The sequence below is a fragment of the Antechinus flavipes genome, chromosome 1, assembly GCF_016432865.1.
Source record: "Antechinus flavipes isolate AdamAnt ecotype Samford, QLD, Australia chromosome 1, AdamAnt_v2, whole genome shotgun sequence".
Lineage (NCBI taxonomy): Eukaryota > Metazoa > Chordata > Mammalia > Dasyuromorphia > Dasyuridae > Antechinus > Antechinus flavipes.
In genome coordinates this window covers 340,776,461-340,799,301 of record NC_067398.1, presented here as the reverse complement: position 1 = coordinate 340,799,301, position 22,841 = coordinate 340,776,461, and the positions used below count along the sequence as shown (strand labels likewise).

Sequence of the window (22,841 nt, the reverse complement as noted above, 5' to 3'; positions counted from 1 at the left end):
ACGTAGTGTAAAGGAGAGTGGTCATATACTTACAGAAACCGTGCAGGAAGTCATATGAGTGGGGAAACTCATGTGCTTAGGGCAACTGTGGACCTGGATGACATTTGGTGGCTTCAGAAATACTAAGTATTACAAAAAGCTTCTTCTCTTGCTTCTTCCCTTTCGATCCTTCTGATGGACAGAATTGCTTTTTTTTTTGTTTTAGACCTGATGAATGCTGTTTTCTTTCCCAACCATCCTTATTGGGGTGTTGAGAGAATGTTATTTTATTATAGGGATGAACAGTTTTCTTAAACCAGAGAATTACAAAGTTCCCCAGGCTGGCTCTTTGGGCAACAATGACAAAGGCAAACAATTCTTCATCCATCAAGATTTTGGTTTGTCTAATTATCCCCAAACATCTTCTCATAGTAAACAAATTTAAGATTTATCTTTTCTCCTCTGTTTCTTCCTCTCAAATTAAAGAAGGCAGTAGAGAATAATGAGGCACCTCTGAGAGGTTTCCCCTCAAATTGTAAATAGTGCTGGAAGGTGACAAACTGAAATATCAGATTCGTCTCTCTCCCAGTGTGCTTCCCAGCAACTGTTATCTTTTTTAAGCCAATGCATACACACCAAAATATGCCTCTTTTCTGATCATCAAGCTCCCAGCACAATAGCTGAATATTTTCTGTCAGTGGACTGTTCTACTATCTTCTTCATTTTTTAGTTTATAACAAACTGGCTTAAAAATATTCCCAAGGGGCAGGTAGATGGTTCAGTGGATGGAGCACCAGACCTGAAGTCAGGAGGACCTGAGTTCGAATCTGGTCTCAGACACATAATACTTCCTAGCTGTCTGACCCCGGGCAAGTCACTTAACCCCAATTGCCTCAGCCAAAAAATAAAATTCCCAATCTCAAATTAGAACCTCTTGGATATCAATGACATATTTTTTCTCTATGAGGCAAAACTCACAAAATCTTTCTTTTTGTCTGGCACAAACTCAGCAGTCCTTATTCCATTTTCTGATAGTCTCCAAGCAGCTATTTGATCTCATCAATTATAATTTTACAAAATTTCCAAACAACATATGCAAATAAAATGAAGGACCACAGTGTTTTGCAGCTATTAATAATAATAATCACTCAATCACTTCTCTTTCTTCAAACAGTGCATTGTTCTCAGGGCAAGTTCTGTGTGCCAAAGCTTCTTAAACTGTGGGTCATGAACCTATATATGGTCACTTAACTGAATGTGGGGATCATGAAAATTGGCAACGGTAAAAGATATCAACTATTCCACCAAGATTTAACTCTTTATGTAAAAATAAACAAGCATATATATCTCATAAATATGCAAATTTGCTTTCATCTTTAATAAATGGTAAAATCATATATGTGCTAAAGAATTATTTAAAAATAAATTTCTTTATGATTTATTATTGATAAATATTTGATTTATATACCTATTTTATGTACCTGGGGATATATAAAAATTTGTTGGACAAAGGAAAATGTTTCACAAGTTCTACTATGTATAGTCTTTCCAACAGTCTTGGTAGCTTTTCTAAGGGTCCCAGGATAGAAAAGGAGCTGCTATACAATATAGAAAGCAAAATTCAGATCAGGAAAAAAAAAAGTATATATATATATTTATTTTATTTTTGTTTATTTTTAAAAATAACTTCATATTGATAGAACCCATGCCAGGATAATTTTTTTTTTACAGCATTATCCCTTGCATTCACTTCTGTTCCGATTTTTTCCCTCCCTCCCTCCACCCTCTCCCCCAGATGGCAAGCAGTCCTTTACATGTTGAATAGGTTACAGCATATCCTAGATACAATATATGTTTGCAGAACTGAACAGTTTTCTTGTTGCACAGGGAGAATTGGATTCAGAAGGTAGAAATAACCCGGGAAAAAAAACAAAAATGCAAGCAGTTTATATTCATTTCCCAGTGTTCTTTCTTTGGGTGTAGCTGCTTCTGTCCATCTTTGCAGATCAGGAAAATATATTAACAGAAAACATGCTCAAAGCAAAACCTTCCTACACATGTGTGTCCACTGGGGTAGTGATGGTTTCTATATAGGAAGGCAGTTGGAAATATTCTCAGATGGGTGTCATAAATAGCTTTGTATTTTCCCCTTGGCACAGCAACCAGGTGAAGAAGACATTTGGGTCAGCTTCTAACCACCATCTCTTCCTTATTTCTCTTTGACCCTTCTTCTTCCAGCTCACTATTTCTATTTTTTTTTGTCCCAAAAATTCTCAGTTCTTTCTAGTAGCCACAAGTTTAAGATTCCCAGCAGAGGAAGGATGAAGTTCCATAGGGCTACCAGAGTTTGATGGTTTCAGAACCTCAAGTCTGTTATCAGAGGAGGGGGAGCAGGAAATCTCAAGGTTGGTGCCTGATAGTGTGATAAAGCAACAAAAAAGCAAGATAAGTCTTTGAACTCACAGCTCTCTCCTTTTTGCCTCTAATTTCCCTTTCTCCTGTCTCTTCCAAAAACTGCATCTCAGACCTACTGAAAGAAAGTCTATACCAGTGGTTCTCAAAGTATGGTCTAGAGAATCCTGGGGATCTCTGAAACCCTTTTAGAGGGTCTACAAATTCAAAAATAGTTTTTATTTCCAATATGGTAAATGTCTATAAATATAATCCAGATAAACAAAAACTCTTTGGAGAGATCCTCAATAATTTTTAATAGGAAAAGATACTGAAAACAAAAGTTTGAGAACCACTGGTCTATGCAATTAAGGTCATTTATTATTCCTGGCTGTGCTTTGCAGGTTTCTTGTTTGTTCAGTCATTTCTAACTCTTCATGACTCCATTTGAGGTTTTCTTGGCATAGATGCTGGAGTGGTTTTCCATTTTTTTCTCTAGCTCATTTTACAGATAAGAAAACCAAGGCAAAACAGGGTTAAGTGACTTGCCCAAAGTCACACAGCTAGTAAGTGCTACATTTGAACTCAGGTTGATTAGTCTTCTTGATTCCAAGCTCAGTGCTCTGTGCACTATGGCGCAATCTAATTGTCCTTGCAGGCTTCAAGCCCATCCAGATAGAGTCCATGCTGGGGCTGCATTATCACGCCACCTTACTCTTGGGCTATTCCAGAAGCAGCTACTAATAGTATGGTGATATCTGCTCTGTTGTGTCTTCTTTAAGAAGAAGTAATGTTAAACTAAACATATTGCCATTTTTTAACATAAATTTTGGCTAAATATTTTCAGTCTCCTGTGCACTTCTTGTGGGAAAGATGGAAAGCTTCAGGATAATAATTGTATGATTAGATAGATTCTGAGATGGACCCAAGAGTTCACTAATTATTTAATATTAATTTGGAAGGAGATCCATCTTCAATGGAGTGCTCTTGGTATTTCATCTAGGTCTTTAACAATTTTATTAGTTATTTGGTTGGTCTTATATGTTTACTAAATTTGTAAATGAGAAATCTAATATATCATGTGAGAGGCTTTAAAAAAATCTTACATGTTAGAACACTAGCTTGAATCTAATTAGATAGAATTGTATAATGATGAACATAAAAGCCTAAACATTTGGATTCAAAAATCAATTTTGTAAATACAGGATGGGAAAGAGATGTCTTTTCAGCAGTAATTGTGTGTGTGTGTGTGTGTTTACATTTTATACTGAACCTAACAAACACCAATAATGTGATTATATATATATATATATATATATATATATATATCAGAACATAGAAAGGGAATTGCACATGAAACTCAGCAGTTCTTTGAAAAGATCTGAGAATTTTACTGAACAGCAAGCTCAAATTGTTTCCCCTGTATAATATGGCACCCAGCATCTATGGAGTTAGAGGTTCTAATTCTAAGGATAGGCTCTCTGAAGAATTTCTTTGAACCTCCTTCTTCTAACTGTTACAGACTAAAAATCACCATATTATTATTATTATCTATACTTATCTCCATTTTTATCATCTCCATTTTATAGATGAGAAAACTGAGGTAAATGGAAGTTAAATCATTTGTCTAGGGTCACATATTAAGTGTCTAAGGCTAAATTTGATCTCCAGTATTCCTGACTCTATGTCCAGGATCTATCCACTTTAGCACCTAAGCTACCTCTTTCTAAGCGTTGCAAAACAAAGAGCTCTGTGACATCCCCAGATGTCCCTGTCCCTATTATGATGAGCCATACGGGTCCTTCCCCATCTTTCAGAACCCAGGAAATGGGAGAAAAAACTTAACCTCTGAGCACATGCTAATTAACTGATTGGTCCTTCATTCTCAAAAAGGACCAAAATATCATTACTATATTAGAGTCGAGTTACAATGTATTCAACTATGATTGATCAGACCAATATAAACTCAGAATGCTGTACACAGGTACAAGCCATGTGAACATTTGGGGTGGATTCTCAAATTTGTGCATCTTGCATTTCTTTTGAGTTACTTCCATTCTGCTTTGCTCATAGAGCACAGCACCTTTTTCCATGTAGATTTGCCATGTTGGGCGGTCCTTTGCTAGCATCTCCTATATCATGCAATCAATTCTAAAGTTCTTTAGAGAGACCTTGAGAGGGTCCTTGTAGCACTTCTTCTGACCACCTTATTGAGTGCTTGCCTTGTTTGGGTTCTCCATAAAAATAGTCTTTTAGATAAGTATACATTTGGCATTTAAACAATGTGATAGCTCATTGGAGTTGTGCTCTCTGCAGTAGAGTTGGAATGCTTGGCAGTTCAGTTCAAAAAAGGACCTCAGTGTCTTGTACCTTATCTTTCCAGGTGATTTTCAGAATCTCCCTAAGAAATTCACATGGAAGTGATTCAGTTTCCTGGCATGGTTCTCCTCTACTGTCCAGGTTTCCCAGGCATACAGCAATGAGATCAGCACAATGGCTCTGTAGACCTTCAGTTTGGTAGTCAGTCTAATATCTTTTATCCCACAGTTTTCTTTGGAACCTCCTAAATACTGAGCTAAGTCTGACGATGTGGTCACATTATCAGTGTGTCATTATCCCAGGGAAGTATACTGCCCGGGCAATCATATACGCTTCCTTCTTCCTTCTTTCCTCATCCCCACCCTTAGAGGAGAGCTGAGCTCCCCTCCTTTTTCTACTTCCTTATTTTAGAGAATAAGTAGGGTGCTGACTGAGGGGGAGGAGAGAGCAGAAGAAGCTGACCATGGTAAGTGGCTGCTTCTTTCCTAGCTTCTGACTTCCAGGTCTCTAGCTCCCCTGTTATGCCACATCGAAGATCTTCTCTGCTCCATCTATTGCCCTGACATCCAGTTGTCCACCTCCTCACTCTGAAGATTTCCATCCTCTCCTTTGTCCCATTCTTCCTCTAGGAGCTGTTTCTGCTGTTCCTGACTCTTCCTTTTCTGGAGACCTCAGTTTCTATGCCACAAGGTGAGCCATTTATCCTTTTACTGGTCCTTGAGGTCCCTCTGTGTCCTACTACCACACTGAACCATGATAGTAAGTTGCTCATGGGAGAATATGATAAGGCTACAGTTGAGTTCTGGGGAAAGAAAGAGTCTAGCTGCTAGTAGACTGAGCCCCTTGAACTGGTGGTAGCCTCTATGTGGATCTAAGGACTTGATCTCCCTCAACCTTGTTTTACATAGATGAGAGGAGGAGAATCGCAATGTTTACCTGTTTGGTATCAAGGGGGACATTTATAAATTCATATTTATAGAGTATCATAGGATTAAGATCATGGGAGAAGAGCTGGAAGAGGCTGACCTTAGAGGCCATCTGATTCAACTCTTCATTGTTTAAATGAAGAAACTAAGGTACAAGATTAAATGTCCAGGTTCCCCAAGAGTGATGAGAGGCCAGTTAGGTCACTTAATTCCAAAGCCTTTCCTATATACCGCATCATCCTATGGAGATGTCTATCATTGAAATGATGTCTATTATTGTTGTTGGGATGCTAGGTGGCGCCATAGTGAATAATGCTGTTTGTCCTTGGTTCTCAAGGAGGACCATGACTTCAGGGAGATGATGCTGTGAGACGCAAGTGAATTGGACTTACCTGAGGGAGGACTGGGCAAGGTCACCTAGATCAGTTTTCTTTCCAGAGCCATCTGAGTACAGGGGCCATCTGAGTATCTAATCTATATACACAATTGGAGTGTATCATGCACAGAGCACTGGACCTGAAGTCAGGAATACTCCTCGTTCAGAGTTCAGATTTGGTCTCAGACACTAATTGGCGGTATGGTTCTGGCAAGTCACTTAACCTTATTTTGGTTGCCTCCGTTTCTCATTTGAAAAATGAGCTGGAGAAAGAAACGGCAAACCACTGCAACATCTCTGCCAGGAAAATCCCAAATGGTGCCATGAAGAGTTAGACCACATCTGAATAACATCAAATTATTATTGTTATTTTATTTATAATAATAATCTCTTAACTGTAGGCTTAACTGTGGACCTCAGTATAGAATTGGAGGTTATAGAAGGGTGACAGGGGAAATAAATGGAAGGAAGTGGTCACTGAATTTGATATTTGAAGTCCAGGGAGGAGAGATAAATGCTTGGGTCTACAGGACTGCAGAGGCTTCTTCCATCAACACATCTCTCCTGGAGGGCAAGGGCTCAAATCATTGGGGGTGAGGAAGCCCCAAAGAAGGAATGGCCATGGCAGGTGAGCCTGAGGAAGCAGGAAGATTATGGGGAAGAAGCATTATGGAAGCATTTCTGCGGTGGTTCGCTTATTCACCCTGAGTGGGTATTGACTGCAGCATCCTGCTTTTTCAAGTAAGTCTGTCACCTGCATTTGGTTCAGCTGGATAATTATTAATGGATTTGGTGGGATGTGGGCTGGGAGGTGAGAGACTGGAGCAAGATGGGATTTAGGAGTAAGGTTTTGAGACCAGATTCTTACTGACTCACTGAGAGTAAGGCATTTCTGCTCTCTAGACTATTACTTTTCTTGTCAAATAGGGAAATGTGCTGAATTTTTCATTTGTGTGAGACAGACAGACAGATAGAGACAGAGACAGAAATACAGAGAGCCAGAGACACAGAGAGAAAGGAACATAGAGACAGAAAAATAGAGACTGATAAACACACACAGAGAAACAGAGAGACAGAGACAGAGAGACACATACACCCAGAGACAGAGATAGAGACAAAAGAGAGACAGATAGACATAGAGATGAAGATAGAGAGACAGAGAAAGAGAAACAGAGTCACATAAATGGAAAATTTTGCCCCTGTGTAGACAGAAAATGGAATAGTGAGTAAATCCTAGAAGACTTAAGTCCCCAAATCCATGATTGGGAGCTATTGTAGGCTAGGAATCAAGGAGTAGGGTTGTGTCCTGAGGCAGCCAAAGCCTTGCACCTCCAAGCCCGTTACCCCTAAGGAACTTTCTTTTACTTTCTCCAGTGAGGAAGAGGAACCTTCCAGCTATAGGGTCCAACTAAGGGAGCAACATCTGTATTATGAAGACAATTTGATGTCCTTATCCAAGATTGTGGTCCATTCCAACTTCACTTTTGATAATGAAGGTGCTGACATTGCCCTGCTAAAACTCACAGAGTCCGTCCAGTTTTCCAATCAAGCCAGGCCCATCAAGCTTCCTGCTGCCTCGCAGAACTTCTCCAACACAGAGTGCTGGGTGACTGGCTGGGGTAATACCGGTTCTGAAGGTGAACAGTCCCTACAGGAAGGATGCTACCTCCTGTATTTTTTCTTGTATTTCCTGTTTTTGGGAGCTGGTTCAGGGCCAAGACTCAGAATGCTAAGGACTAAGAGAAGGGAGCAGAAAAGTTGGGGGAAATCATTTCTTCCCCTTTTTTTATCAAGATAATGGTCCTGGGCTTGTGAATCTCAGGAGATTCTGGGGGGATCCCCTAGTGCTGCACCTATGTTTAGTCTGTTGGTTTGGGTCATTTGATATCTAAACAATAGCATAAGCCTCCAAGAATACAAACCCCATGCAAGTCCATAGGAAAGGTGCAAGGATTAGAAATAAAAAAAAATCATTTAATCAATGAAGCATTTATCAAATACTTACCATGTTCCAGACACTTGCTAAATGCTAGGATAAAACAAGAGGAAAAAAAAACAAGCACAACAACAATAAAATGTAGTCTGGATCCTGAAGGAACTCTTATTCTAACAGGCAAAATGCTATTTCTATTCAAGATACATACAAGGTAAAGGTAATATAATATTAGAGAGAAGACAACAGGAGGGAGAATTTGGGAGTCTGGGATACCTCTTGCAGGTCTCTTGCACAAGGTAGGATTTGAACTGAATTTTGAAGGAAGCTGGAACAGCTGGGAGGTTGAGGCAAAGCAAGGAGAACATTCTACATATTTGGGACAATCAATGAAAAGAAACAGAGTCTGATAAGATGCTCTCAAGAACACTCCGAGGCATTCCAGGAGGCGCCAGGGAATAGCAAATTTAAACAATACGATTTTTACTGACTCACCAACTAGAGCTATACCAGGGAGGGCCAATCAACCAATTAACAAGCATTTATTAAACTTAATATGTGCCAGGCATTGTGCTTTGGAAAATATAAAGACTAAATAAAAATAATCTGTGCCTTCAAGGAGTTTACATTTTAATGAGGGAAGAAACATGTATAATAGATGTGTATCCAATGGGGGAGACATGCATATATTAAATTTATGTTAAATATGTATACATCTGTACATATATACATACATAGATATATAAATAAATTTTTTGAAGGGTGCCACTGTCAAGGAAGGGGATCAGAAAAAATTTCTCAAGCTTTTTGAGGATAGGAATCATCTTATTTTTTGTGGATTTGTAACCTAGCAAAGGTCTGTCATTAAATAGGAATTAGTAAATGTTTCTTGTCTCTATATTCTGTGTATAATCAACCCACTGCACAGTATGGTGTGGGTATATATATATGAGTAGGACATTTTATTTGATTCCTAGATTCAAATGCCAATTCTGTTGCAGATTACTCATGTAATCTGTGATCAATTACTTCGCTTCTCAAGGATCATTCTCTTTCTTAATAAAATGAAAGGGTTGGGCTAAGTTAGCAGTTCTGACTTTTGGCCTCAGAGTCCCTTCACACTTTAAAATTATTGAAGACTTCACACAGAGTTTTTATGGGTTATGCCTTTTGATATTTACCCTACTGAAAATTAAAATGTCTTTAATATTATGAAAATAGCTTTGACTTTGAAGATCCTTTGAAAGGGTCCCTGAACCTTGCTTTGAGAACCTCTGGATTAGATGATCCCTAATGTTTAAGTAATAAGTCTATCTCCCTATAATTTCATGCTTTCCTTTATAGAAGTTCTGTCCCCACCATTCTCCCTGAAGCAAGTGCAGGTCCCCATTTTTGACAATCATGACTGTGAACAGCTTTACCATAAGGTTTCTACCATTGCTGAGTCCACAAGGATAATTCCTGAGGATATGATATGTGCTGGTAAAAAAGGACATGACATCTGTGAGGTAAGTTTCTTCCTCCCTTCTCACTGCTTTCTCCGAGGTGCCCAGATTGCTTGCCAAAGTTCTCTCCTTGGGCATCTCCTGTTTTTTTTTTTTTTTTTGGCTAAATCAGCAGTTTCTGTTTTCTCTTTTAGAGGGATACTGGATCACCTCTTGTGTGTAAAGTTGAAGACTCTTGGCTTCAGGCTGGTGTGGCAAGCTGGGTAGAAAATTGTGGTGAAAATTCCAACCGCCCTGGAGTCTACACAAATATCTTAAAATATTTGGATTGGATCCAGAAGAACATTCAGGGAACTTTGGGCTCAATTTCTCCTCACTCCCTTCCTAATCCTGGACTCTGAATCTATTGTAAAGCCAAACAAAACCCTTTCCATATTTCCCTGTTCTTCCTGACCCATGCTACATCCTAAAACCTTGGCTGGGAGTTAGAAACCTGAGTTCTAGTTCTTTGCCATGATGTAGGTTCCATGTATGACCTGAAGAAAATTCCTTCTTTGGTGTGATCCCCATTTTCCTCCTCTGTAAACCAAATTGTGGGAGGTTTTGGATCTGACATTATATGATTTAGTGAGCCTATTCAACTTGGACATTGGGGAATCTTATTTTTGCAAGGGAGTGATTTGGAGGACAAGAAAAAAGACGGGGAAGTTGGTTGGTCTACATGGCATTATGTATATCTCATTAAACTGTCTGCAAAATCTTTCTGTGCTGTAATCTGTATGTTTTCTTTGAATTGGCTTTGTCTTTGATGAAGATAGCCAGAAAGAGCCAGAAGTTAGAGGAAATTACTGAGATTAATCAAAGGAACATTCAGAGAGACAATTTTTTGTTTGACATATCCTGATAATCTATTTATGGGATATTTTGGGGAGCTGATGAGAGCTGTGAACTTGGTCCTCTTGGCCATAAGGAACTTTTCTCCAGTCCCCAAAGGAAAAACTGCCCCAATATGGTCCAATTTCTCAGTGCCACACAGTAGAAAAACAATATAGACTTTGATAAAGGTGCTAGCTGTGCTTTAGCAGGGATCATTCATTCTTGGGGCTTCAGTTTTCTCTATAAAATTAGGGGATGAAACTGAGGAGGCTGTGGATCTCTGGATCTATTTTTGCTAATGTGCATGGTTTCACTCAGGAGTGAGACTGCCTTCAGTCCATGGTCAGATAGATGTCTTTTTTTTTTTTTTTAACAGATTGGCTGAAGATACTTTTTCAAATTATTTTGGGACTTCTTCAGTTCTGAGACGTCTAGAACGGGAGGGTCCTCAAACTTTTTAAATAGGGGGCCAGTTCCCTGTCCCTCAGACTGTTAGAGGGCCGGACTATAGTAAAAACAAAAACTTTGTTTTGTGGGCCTTTAAATAAAGAAACTTCATAGCTCTGAGTGAGGGGGGATAATAGGCCTCAGCTGCCTTATCTGGCCCGCGGGCGTAGTTTGAGGACCCCTGCTAGATCTTAGGGTTTTCCTCTGGGAGGGATGAATTGGGAAGGGCTAACTGACAGATAATATTTCTAGCCTCCAATACCAATTAAAGATGGAGGAAATAATTGTGGATTATTCAGGCCTTTTGCTTAAAGGCTTCCTCTTCTAGGAATTTTTCTTTCCCTTAGTGTCCCAGACTATAGCGAGCTTTTATTCTTCTGATGCCATGCATTGTATCCTCCTAGCAACGGTGGAATGAGAAGCAAAGATCCATGAGGCATTTCTAGTTTTAAGGGAGGTCCCTTTTTCTGGAAAACGCCAAAGCCCTGGTATATTATGTAATGGGATTAGGGAAATTTATCAAGTTGATTCCCACTACATTATCTGAATTTAGTCCATCATACAATTAGCACCTTATTAATTTTTTCCTGATCACCAGGCAGCATGACAAAGGAGATAGAAGTTGCTGTTGTTTGTTGTTTATTGAAGGACCAATGACATTAGAAAGATGATATCTTGACTTGTAAGTGAATTGAATTTAAGTGATATAGTGCTGTGCAAAGTCACCAGCTTCACTCTCTCCTCCAGACCATCCACTGTCAAAACATAGATCAGGATGACTGGAGATGGCAATCTCCAGTGGGATACCTTGGTCCTTTCAAAATTAAGGTCTTTTCCAAATTTCAGTTTCTCTGAAGGAACATTCCAGCAGTGATTACAACTAGGCAATAAATGTGGCAAAAAATGACCTAATTTTATCTGCTCAAAAAAGAAAAAAAATCAATCTGGGAGGGGTTTCTTATCAAAGCCAGCAGGTTTTCTTGTCAAAAGAAAAACAATTGCTCTTCATATTCACTCTGAGGCATCAAAACCCTAATAATGACCAAGCAAGTCTTGGGCTGATACCTATTGGTGACCAATTAGTGAGAGCCTGAGTAATTTGGGTTTAAGGAAGAATCAAGAGCTCCATTGGAATCCTAATGGGCTTCATCAAAGAAAATGGGTTTTCTAATGCTTTATTTCAAGAAATCATAAATAAAATTACCTGGGGTAAACTAGTTAATTATCCCAGTTTTTTTTAAATAATTGAATAAATAAATAGGTAAAGAGAGAAAAAAGATCCAGTCTGTAAAATTCAAGATATCTTGTGAGGATTCAGCCATCAAAATTTATATTCTTTAGGGAAGAGTGCCCACAAGTAAGGGTATGATTCCCTATGTGGATGGAGGGAAAGGAGGAAGAGAAGGGAGAAAAGAGAGGGATGTAAAAGAAGAAAGGAAGGAAAGAAGGGAGGGAGGGAAGGAGGGAAGGAGGGAGCAATGTCTAAATGTAATATAGCTAGTTGGGTCCCCATTGGGAAAGCTACTCCTTCTCCTCACAGATTATTGTTCATTTTTCATTCTCCAAGAGGAGCAATGACATCAAGAAGGTGATATCTTGACTTGCAAGTGAATTGGATTGAAGTGAGGCTGGGCTATACAGTCTCTAGCCTTACTCTCTCTTCTGGACCCATTTTCTTGTGTAGCCATCTGGGTCCAGGGGCCGGATATAGATCAGGATGACTGGAGAATAGAAGTCTTAGAATCAGTAAGAATTAGTTCAAATTCTTCTTCAGACAGCTACTACCTGTGTGACCTTGGGCAATTATCCTTAGTTGTCTAGCCATCAGTTTTCTCATCAATAAAATGAGGGGGTTTACAGCCCTCTTGAAGTGTTCTAAGGTCCCTTCCAATTCTAAATCTATGACCAGAGCCTTGAACTTCATAATGTATCTTCTTGCTATGGATTGTACTGAGTACTTTGTAGCACTTGTTAATTTTTAAAAACCAAAGCAAATCAAAATGACGAAATGTCAGAGCTGGAAGGAGTACTAAAAATCACATAATTTAATCTCTTCATTTTATAGAAAGGAAAACTGATGATCAGAGGGCTAGCTAATCTTCCTTGGCCAAGATTACCCAGTAGGATTTATGTGAGAGTCAAGACTTAGACTTGGCCCACCCTTCTCCTTTTTTCAGGCTCTCTTTTCTCCTGTCCCCATAATATTATACTACTTAATGCTGTGTTATGGAAGATGTTGGCAGAAGCACAGGGACCCTGACTCTTCAAGATGCTTCAATAAGGGTAAAGTGTCATTAGATATGAACAACTGCAAACCTTAGGTTCTTTCCTTCTCAGTCTTTTCCTAGATGTGAGACCCCCAAGAATTATGCATATCTTTTCAACAACGTGGTAATTCAGACAATTCCAATAGACTCAAGATGCAAAGAGCTATCCTCATCCCAGAGAAACTATGGAGATTGAATGTGGATCAAAGCTTAGTATTTCCATCTTTTTGTTATTAATTTTTTTGCCTGTTTTTTTCTGTCTTGTACTTTTCTCCTTTTGATATGATTTTTCTTGTGCAGCATGACAAATATGGAAATATGTTTGGAAGAATTATATGTTTAACCTATATTGGATTGCTTGTCTTAGGGAGGGGTGAAGTGGAGAGAAGAGAAAAATTTGGAACACAAAGTTTTTCAAAGGTGAATGTTGAAAATTATCTTTGTATGTATTTGGAAAAATAAAATGTCAAAAAAGAGTTGTGTGTAAATTGAATTGGGATTTGCTTCTTCTCTATTCTTTAGATAATCACTGAGTTGGAAGGGAGAAAGGATCCCAGAGGTTACCTAATTCAGCTTTTTCTTGAATTTTTCTGTATCACTAGAAGCCTCTCTATATCACTGGAACACAGTGGACAAGTAGAAGGAAGGAAGGAAACAAGCATTTATTAAGTACTTACTATATGCTAGATGCTTTATAAATATTATTTAGTCCTCACAAGAACTCTGGGAGATAGATAGGTGTTATTATTCCCATTTTACAGTGGAGGAAACTGAGACAGATAGCAGTTTAAGTGACTTGCCCAGGGACTCACAGCTAGTGTCTGAAGTTAGATTTGAACTCAGGGCTTTCTGACTAAGTTCACTGTACTATGTGGCTACCTCTCATCTAGCCCTCACTTGAAAGTCTTTGAGGGATGATCAATCCACGAATTCCCAAAACAACCAATTCCTTTTAAGATAGCTTTTGTTGTTAGGAAACATTTGCTGCCTTTGCTATATAGTGGGAAAAGTGGTGATTTTGACTCAACGGGTCTGGGTTCAAAAACCAGTTTTGCCACATATTACCTGGGAGAACTCAGGCAAATTGGTAAACTTTTCTGGGTCTTGACTTTTTCATCTGCAAAGTGGGAGGGAAAAGGAGGAAAGAGTCAGATTAGATGGTCTTTCCAGCACCAAATCTATGATTATCTGTGTCTAAAATAAATTTAATATTAGATAATTTCCATCTGCTGTTCTTCACTCTAATCAATCATATATTTATGAAGTATTTACTATATGTGAGGTACTCTGGATACAAAGATAAATATCCTGAAGGAACTTATATTCTATTAAATGACATAACCTATACAGATAGAGTCACAGGTAGCATGTACAAGGTTGTGACAAGGTGATTTTGGGGAGAAGTAGCTTGGGGTGGAGGGGAGGGATGAAAGGCTGCTTCATGTGGAAGGGGATAATTGAGCTGAATTTGGATAGATGCCAAGTATTCTAAGAGGCAGAGAGGGAGAAGGAGGGAGCACTTGCCTTTTAATGGCACAGGGCAAAGGTACTAACATTAAAATTGGAGTGAGAGAGGACATATTGTAGATGTGTGAATGGAACATATTGTAGAATAAGACTGGAGAGGCTGCCTGGGGCCAGGGTGCCTTGGGGCCTGGAGTTGGGTTGAGTTCAAAGAGCTGTGTGCTCTTGGGCAAGTCACTTTATTCCATTTATCTGTTTTCTCAATTGTAAAATGAGTATTGTAATAATACCTGCTCATAGGAATGTTGTGAAGAAGAAATGAAATATCCATAAAAGCATACAAGGCCTAAATAAAATGCTTTTTATTTTCAAAATATATGTAAAGATAGTTTTCAACATTTATCCTTGAAAAATCTTGTGTTCCATTTTTTTCCTCCCTTTCTTCTACTCACCCCTTCCCCTAGAGAGCAAGTAATCCAATATATGTTAAACATGTGCATTTCTTCTATACATATTTCCACAATTATCATCTTACTAATAATTAAGAAGGCTTTGGTTTTCTTGATTTCTGATCAAGAATTCTATCCACTGTATTTCTATCCACTGTATCATCCAGTTTCTCTTGTTTTCTCTAAATCTTATTTTCTTTTTTCAGTGTTAAAATCCTTAGCTCCTTCATCTTGACCTCATGTGGTCTGACTTGGAGTCCCTTCATCTTTCTTGTTGCCCCTCTCAACATTTTCTTTAATTAGTCAAAGTCCTCCTGAAGTTTCCTATTTTGAGTAGGTCAGAATATGGTTCTACCATTATCTCTCTGGTCTTGGATACCATGCTTTTCCTTATTCTGCTTCAATTTGTATGAACTTTTCCAGCCACCATACCCAAATAACTGACTCAACTTGGGTCTGTAACCCTCTAAAACCTCCAGATCTTCTCAAGATTAATCACTCAATTGGTAAAATAAAATCAATTGGTCAAACTTCTGTCTAAGTAAGCCTTCTTCATCTTACCTCTGGGAAATAACTTTTTGAATTTACATGAGACTCCCCATTGACCCCAATTAAATAACTTTTGATTTGATGGTCAATTTTATCTTGGATCCCAACTGTCTTTCATATTGCTGATTCCTCCCTCACAGCTTTGTGTCATCTGCAGAATCTCTAAGCTAAGAATACCACTTTCTCTTTATTCACCCTAAAAACATTAATGGCACAGAGTAAGCATAGGTTTTTCTGGGGTATTTACAAGAGATGTTCTTGACATTGAGCCATTTGTGTCTTCTCCTTGCAATTTGTCATTCAAGCTATTTTGAAGCAATCTAATTGTTCCATCATATAGCCCATGGACATCTTCATCTTGTTAACAACCACAAAAGGCTTTGGAACATGCTTTGATAAGATCTAAGTAGATGTCTATACAATATCTCTAATCTATCATCCAGTCTAGTAAACTTATCAAAAAAGAAAATAAGTTGATCTTTTCTTTATGAAATAGTTTTGGCTATTTGTGATTACTGATGCTTTTTTGAGATGTTCTCTAACTAACCCTTTAGTGCTTCATTCCTTTTAAAAATTACTGTTTATGATTTTTGGGGATTGAATCTACCTATCTTACTTACTCTTCCTTTCTATTCCCCTCTCTCTTTCCCTGTCCCTCTCCCTCTAGGCTAGAAGTACCATGGCTTCTTGTAGGTTCAGTCCCTTTACCTATCAGTACAGGAACTTTTGACCATTTATGACCTGAGCTTATTTGCTCTATTAGGCAGCCTGCTTGCCCATTGATCCTCACCATACTGGTGCTTGATTTAGCACAGACACCCGAGTAATTTAGTGCATTGTAATCTGGTACCCTGAGCTTTAGTGATCCACTAGTCTCCACCTCCTTGGTCGCAGGGATTACAGCTGTGTACCATCATGCCCACTAGCCTCAACATTACATCAAAAACATTTTTAGGAATCCAAATAAGAATTGTTGGCTTACAGTTTTCAAATTATACGATCTTTAAAAAAGAGCTATTTACACTTCTTCAGTCCTCAAACATAGAATGCCGACAGGTGATTGATTGGTAATCATATCCACTAGTCCTTTCAATACCCTGGGATTTAATTTATCTGGGCCTATTGATTGGAACTGATTAAGGGTAGCTAGCTTCTTTTTATTCTTTTCTTATTTAGTTTGGGTTCTTTGAGAATGAAAGACAAACAACAACAACAACAACAAGAATTTCAATTATCAATTGGATATTTTTCTTCTTTCCTTCCTAAGAGAAAGATCATCTTCCATGGCAGAAAAAAGAGGCACAAAATAAGATTGGAATTCTCTGCACTTCTCTCTGCAATCTGTCATAAATATGTCATCCACTTTGAGATCAGGTCCTATCTTTTGTAGGACCTGGGCTTTTTATTCAGCCTTCACCACTCTCCTAAACTTTAGTCTCACATTTCTAACTGCTTATGGACATCTTGAACTGGGTGTCTTATTGACAGCTTCAATTCAACATGTCCCAAATTGAAATCATTATCTTACTTCTCCCTTCCCTCTTTCAAACTTACCTATTACTGTTGAGGATACTGACATCTTCCCAGTAATCCAGACTTGTAACCTGCATGTCATCCTTGACTTCTTGCTCTCTATTATCTAATCTGTCCATTGTATGTTCTTCTTTCCTTTTTCTGAACTCTGACACCACTGCCTTGATATAGGTCCTTGTCATCTCACATCAAGAATATTGCTCTAATCTTCTGATCGATCTCTCTGCTTCAAATCTTTCCCCATTCCATTCCATTGTCCATCAAGTTATTGAAGTGATCTTCCTAAATCACAGGTCTGACCATATTATTCCCCTAGTCATTCCCTCTTGCCTTCAGGTTTAATATAAAATTATCTCTTTAGCTTTAAAATTGTGTATAACTTGATCCTTTCTTACCTGTTATTGGTGGTCTTTCCTCTTCTATTATTATAATCATTGTGTAATTGTTTTCCTGGACTTGCTGACTTCATTTTGCATGAGTTCAAACACCAGGGCTTCCAGACATTTTTAGGTCATGGACCCTTTTGGCAGTCTGGCAAAACTGATGGATCTTTTCTCAGAATAATGAATAATGTTTTTAAATGCATAAAATAAAATAGATAGACTCTTCCCACTGACCACTTGGAAAAAATATTAGAATGTTAATAATATTAAGGAGTCCAGAGTCCATAAAAGCTGAGGAAAGGTTTCAGGCTCCTTCTATTATAAGTAGAATTCATAGCCTTGATTAGTTTTACCTACATTTCTTCCCTCTCATCCCCCCTCCCTTACAACTAAGGTCAGGAACAGAATTGGTCTTTTCTTGGGTTTTAGACAGGATTCAAAGTAGTTTTTTCCTCCCTCTTTCTAATCATAAGTTCCTCAAGGGAAGAACACGGGTTTATTTCTCTAGTTTTACTCTTCTAGACTTTGGGAATGGAAAGACTTGTTCTAATTAGCTCTCCATCAATAAGGTGCAAATGGTGGAAGGGCTGATGTTGAGTGAGAAATGATTTAAAAAAGAGCTAGACTGATGCTGAGTGAAATGAGCAGGGCCAGAAGATCATTATATACTTCAACAACAATACTATATGAGGATCAATTCTGACGGATGTGGCCCACTTCAACAATGAGATGAATCCAAATCAGTTCTAATAGAGCGATAATGAACTGAACCAGCTACACCCAGTGAAAGAACTCTGGGAGATGACTATGAACCACTACATAGAATTCCTAATCACTCTATTTTTGTCCACCTGCATTTTTGATTTCCTTCACAGTATAATTGTACACTATTTCAGAGTCCAATTCTTTTTGTACAGTAAAATAACTGTTTGGACATGTATGCATATATTGTATTTAACGTATGCTTTAACATATTTAACATGTATTGGTCAACCTGCCATCTGGGGGAAGGGGTGGGGGGAAGGAGGGAAAAAGTTGGAACAAAAGGATTTGCAATTGTCAATGCTGAAAAATTACCCATGCACATATCTTATAAATAAAAAGGTATAATAATAAAAAAAATAAAAAAGGAGCTAGACCTTCTTGAGAGAGAGCAGAGAAACATCTTCCATGAACAGGATTGGAACATACATTAGAACATGCATACTACATGTATAACAAAAATATCTATACTCTTTGACTTGCTAGATATATTCTTCAAGAAGGACATTGATAAAAAGAAAGGCTTCATTTCTCCCCAAATAGTTAAAGTTGTACTATTTGTGATTCAAATAATTAGAAATAAAATAGGGCAGCTGAGTGGCATGGAATCAGGAAGCCCTGAGTTCAAGTGTGGCCTCAGATACTTATTAGGTGTGTAACCCTGAGCAAATTGCCTCAGTTTCTTCATGTGTAAAATAAGACAGAGAAGGAAATGGGAAACCATTCTGGTATCTCTGCCAAAAAAACCTCAAATGGGGTCATGAAGCAATAGATATGATTGAAATGACTGAACAACAACAAATGCCCTTGGATTGTAGAATGACCATATAGCATATGAATGTAATGGAATATTATTTTATTGTGAAACATGTAGAAAATGGTGAATATAGAAAGTCATGGAAAGATATATAAAATAATGAAACATGAAGTAAATACAGCCATAATATAATCTATTCAATAGATACAAGTGGAAAGAACAACCACTACAAAATAATTGAAACTAAATGTTGAAAGAAGAAATATTAATCTTGACCCTCCCGGAAGAGATAAGAAGACAGCTCCCACCACTCTTCTGAGGAACTGAAGTCCATGATGTGGTAATTTTTTTCAGTGCAATAATTTTTGTTGATTTTTTTTCCTTTTATGGGAAAAATCCTCATAAAGCATGGTTCTCTGGGAGGAAGCAGGGAAGGAATACAAGAGAAATGTAGAAATGGAGGCAATGTAAAAATATGTCAACAAAGATCTATTTTTCAAAAGAAAGTCTAGCTTTTGTGTTATTTCTAAACATTCTCCTGGCCTTTGGGCATAATAATGCAGATGTGGGCTCATCAGGATAAAGCTCAATGGAACTGTGGCCTCTCTTTCTATCAGGGAGTGTCATCTATGTTTCTATTAGATTTTTTGGCCACCACATCACATGACTAACTCATATTTAGCCTGTCATCTGCTAAAGTCCCTAAATCATTCTCACATGAACTTTTGTCAGTTCATATCTTTCCCATCCTGTACTCGTTCATTTTATTTTTTTGAATCCAAGTATAGGACTCAACATTTATTCCTATTAAATTTCAACTTACTAGATTTGATTCTATATTCTAACCTATTGAAATTTTGAACATATCATACAATATATTGTCTGTCTCCCCATGATTAGCTGTTTTCCAGCTTCCTATCCATAGCAAACTTGGTGAGCATGTTCTTCCTATCTCCATTCAAGTCAGTGGCCATCCCCATGCAGAGTCCACTAGAATCTAGATTCTTTCCTAATCTTTGGCATAAATGTCCACTCTGACATATTTGTTATGTTATGCTTTGTTTGACCTGATGGGTCATTGTCTGCATTGGATGGAACCATCTTAAGCATTTCTTGGATGTTGCCTATTATCATATAATACCAGTACTGTAACAATAAGCAGTATTCTTAGGCTCTATACTTCTCATAAATATATCATGACTTATTTCCCTAGCTACTAAAAAAACACTTTCAGAATCCTTAGAACTTTGATGACTGGTGGATGAAGCCATCTAGGATCAGTCCGAGAATCAAGGCATCTTTGCATTAGTTCAATGTTCTCTGGGAAACTGACTCCCAGTGACTCCTTTTTCTAGAGAAATTAGATGATTTGTCTTGAGACTTTAGTGTTCACATTGTAGGATCTTCCTGAGAGGAATCTAGGAGGAAAGACTTGGGAATTAGAAGATGTGGGCTCCATTTTTGTTTCTGTCACTTATTAACTGACTTTGAGTTAATCTCTGGAGTTCAATTTCTTTTGCAAAAAAACTCCCCAAATGAAAAACAACAAGAGATTGGTTTATATAAGATTGATAGTTTTTTAATAGCTCTAACCTTCTGTGATTCCACCTGATGGTAGTACATCTGACCTTGAAGAACAGATAGAAATTCCATCAGAGACAGAAAACCTGTTGCTCACCCATTAAGGGCCTATCAGAGGTGTGGAAATTGGTATTTGAGGAGTAAGTAAAGACATAGACAGAAAGGGAAAACGAAAAGGACTAGCTGGTTGCATGTGCTGAAAATCAGAGCGTGGTAGAAGGAAAGCACAAGGAAGGAGAATGGAGAGACACAGGTGGGCCTTATGCTGCTCTTGCTCAGGATTCAGAGGGTCCTTATTCTGATCTCACCTCTTGCTATTTTGCTGGGATGCTGGGAGCTTTTCATGCTTTTCTTTACCCATTTTTTTTTTTTCCTCTAGAGAAGAGGGAGTTAACGTTTTGGTTAGGTCAATAGATAATTCATGAAAAAAAGTCTATTGTTCTGTAACTGTCTGTCTGCAAGTCAGATTACTTAACTCTAGATCTTAATTTTATCATGTGTAATGCAAGAGAATACCAGCCCCACTGACCTCACGTGTGTACTGCGAAGATTTCAGAGATAGAACTCAGAGTCTTGTCCAACTTCTACATGAAGCATGAAATATGCTTTCTACATGTCGGACAAATGGTCAAATCTCTGCTTGAATACCATGAAGGATGGGAAATTCCCTACTTTCAAAATATTCTGTCCCATTGTTGGGAAAATCCTCATTAAGTTGAGTCTAAATATGATTCCTGTAATCTCCATTTATGGTCTTAGGTTTTTCTCCAGTGCCAAGTAAACAAGTTTGTTTCCTCTTCTGTAGTTCTATAAGTATTTGCAATCTAAGGCATTGCTCCTAAATCTTCTTTTCCAGGCTAAAGATCCCCAGCTTCTTCAAATGATTCTTTTCTGACAATTTTGAGTTCTCTAAATTATTCTTCTCTGGTTACATGCCATCTCGTCAAAGACCCTATTAAAATGAGAAGCCCCAAAATGAACATAATGAATCCACCAACTATAACTTTCCCAGAGCAAAAAAGAGGCTTTCACTTCCTCAGCTCAGATTAGATTTTGTTTGATATGGACCAAGATCAGTGGAACATTCTTAGTTATATCACATCATTGAGTCACATTCAGCTTTTGGTCAATAAAAATCCCAGGTCCTTCACATATGAATTATTATCTAGCCCTATCTCTCCCATTCTGTGCTTGCATAATTGATTTTTTGAACCAAAGTCACAATTTACATTTGAGATAATGAATAGCAAAACTTTTTTACCAGCATCAGAGTTGACATCCATTAAACTTAACAAACATTTATTATGCACTTACTTTGAGCAATATTCTATATTAGGCATTGATATAAAGGTACATATAGCATATTTTTTGCACAAGGAGCTTCTAATCTAAGCTAAGGAAGGAAAATCTAAGGAAAAGATATGTGTGTATGTAAACATACTCTTACCCAGGGTGACTTGCCCAGCTAGGAAGTGTTAGGTGTCTGAGGCCAGATTTGAGCTCAGTCCTTCTAATTCCAGGGCCAGTGCTCTATCCACTGTGCCATGGCAAGCCTTCCAACTCTACTGCAGAGGCATGACTCCATTGGGCTATTTTCTTTGTTCAAATAACAAATGTATGCTTGCTAAAAAAAATTATTTTACAGAGAACTCACACATGGCAGGCACTCACTCTCAAGGTCTCTCTTAAGAACTTTAGAATCAATTTTATGACATGGAAGATACTGGCTCAGGACTACCCAGAATGGAGTGCTGGTACTGGGCTCTATGAACAAAACAGAAGTGAATTAGCTCAGAAAAACAGGGGATACGCAAAGTTATCTATTTGTCCAGTGGCAAAGCATTTCAAGCTCGTGTTGGTCAGTTCAACCCCAGTCAGTTACACATTGTAACTCGAGTCTAACATAGGGATGCCATTTTGGTGCTCTTTGAGAATGAAGGACACAAATACCAACCAGGTTACATGCTCTTTTTATCAATCTTTCTTCTAATGATCTATCCAAAAAACTATGATTTAAGAGAGAATGAAATAAATGCAAGAGGGATGCTGAAGAGGGATGAAAGTGAGTTACTGGTAATGGCAGGATATTAGTTCTGGGAGATTCCAAGTTTCAACACCCCATCCAATTCTTTCCCCACTTTACTCATGCTCATCCATGATGCCCTGGGATATTTATTTTTCCTGTTTCCTATCACAGGTATTTTTCCTTCTATCATTTGGTAGCCAAGGGTAGGGAGGAATTGCAAGCTGGTTCCACATTTTATCCCTTCAAATGGACTGGAGTCCTGGTGGAGAAAATGTTAGCTTAGCAGCTGCCAGGTCCGAGTGTCACAACTGCTTAGGGTCTTTGGCTGCCTCCCCTTCAGAAGCCATGTTTTATTGGAAAAGCCAGAGATATGAGTGA

General features: G+C 38.2%; 1 protein-coding gene across 2 annotated transcripts; it reads left to right on the top strand.

Annotated features, from left to right (window-relative positions):
* Window positions 1-5,279: 5,279 nt before the first annotated feature.
* On the top strand, window positions 5,280-10,131 carry LOC127543366 (tryptase-like). 2 transcript variants are annotated; one of them, XM_051969395.1, is made up of 5 exons: window positions 5,280-5,379; window positions 6,522-6,732; window positions 7,366-7,628; window positions 9,269-9,432; window positions 9,564-10,131. In XM_051969395.1, exons 1-5 carry the CDS (start codon window positions 5,370-5,372, stop codon window positions 9,768-9,770), a joined length of 855 nt encoding a protein of 284 aa, XP_051825355.1. In that variant the 5' UTR covers window positions 5,280-5,369; the 3' UTR covers window positions 9,771-10,131. The 2 variants fall into 2 exon arrangements, with proteins under 2 accessions (XP_051825355.1, XP_051825354.1); XM_051969394.1 differs by lacking the exon at window positions 5,280-5,379 and having other exon boundaries at window positions 6,069-6,732.
* Window positions 10,132-22,841: the final 12,710 nt, after the last annotated feature.

Excerpts from the sequence above, each read along its gene's own strand:
- LOC127543366 (XM_051969394.1), top strand. The coding sequence starts at position 6,506 with ATGCTTGGGTCTACAGGACTGCAGAGGCTTCTTCCATCAACACATCTC. Across the intron at positions 6,733-7,365 it reads GCAGCATCCTGCTTTTTCAA|TGAGGAAGAGGAACCTTCCA; the intron begins GTAAGTCTGTCA and ends TACTTTCTCCAG. Across the intron at positions 9,433-9,563 it reads AAGGACATGACATCTGTGAG|AGGGATACTGGATCACCTCT; the intron begins GTAAGTTTCTTC and ends TTTCTCTTTTAG.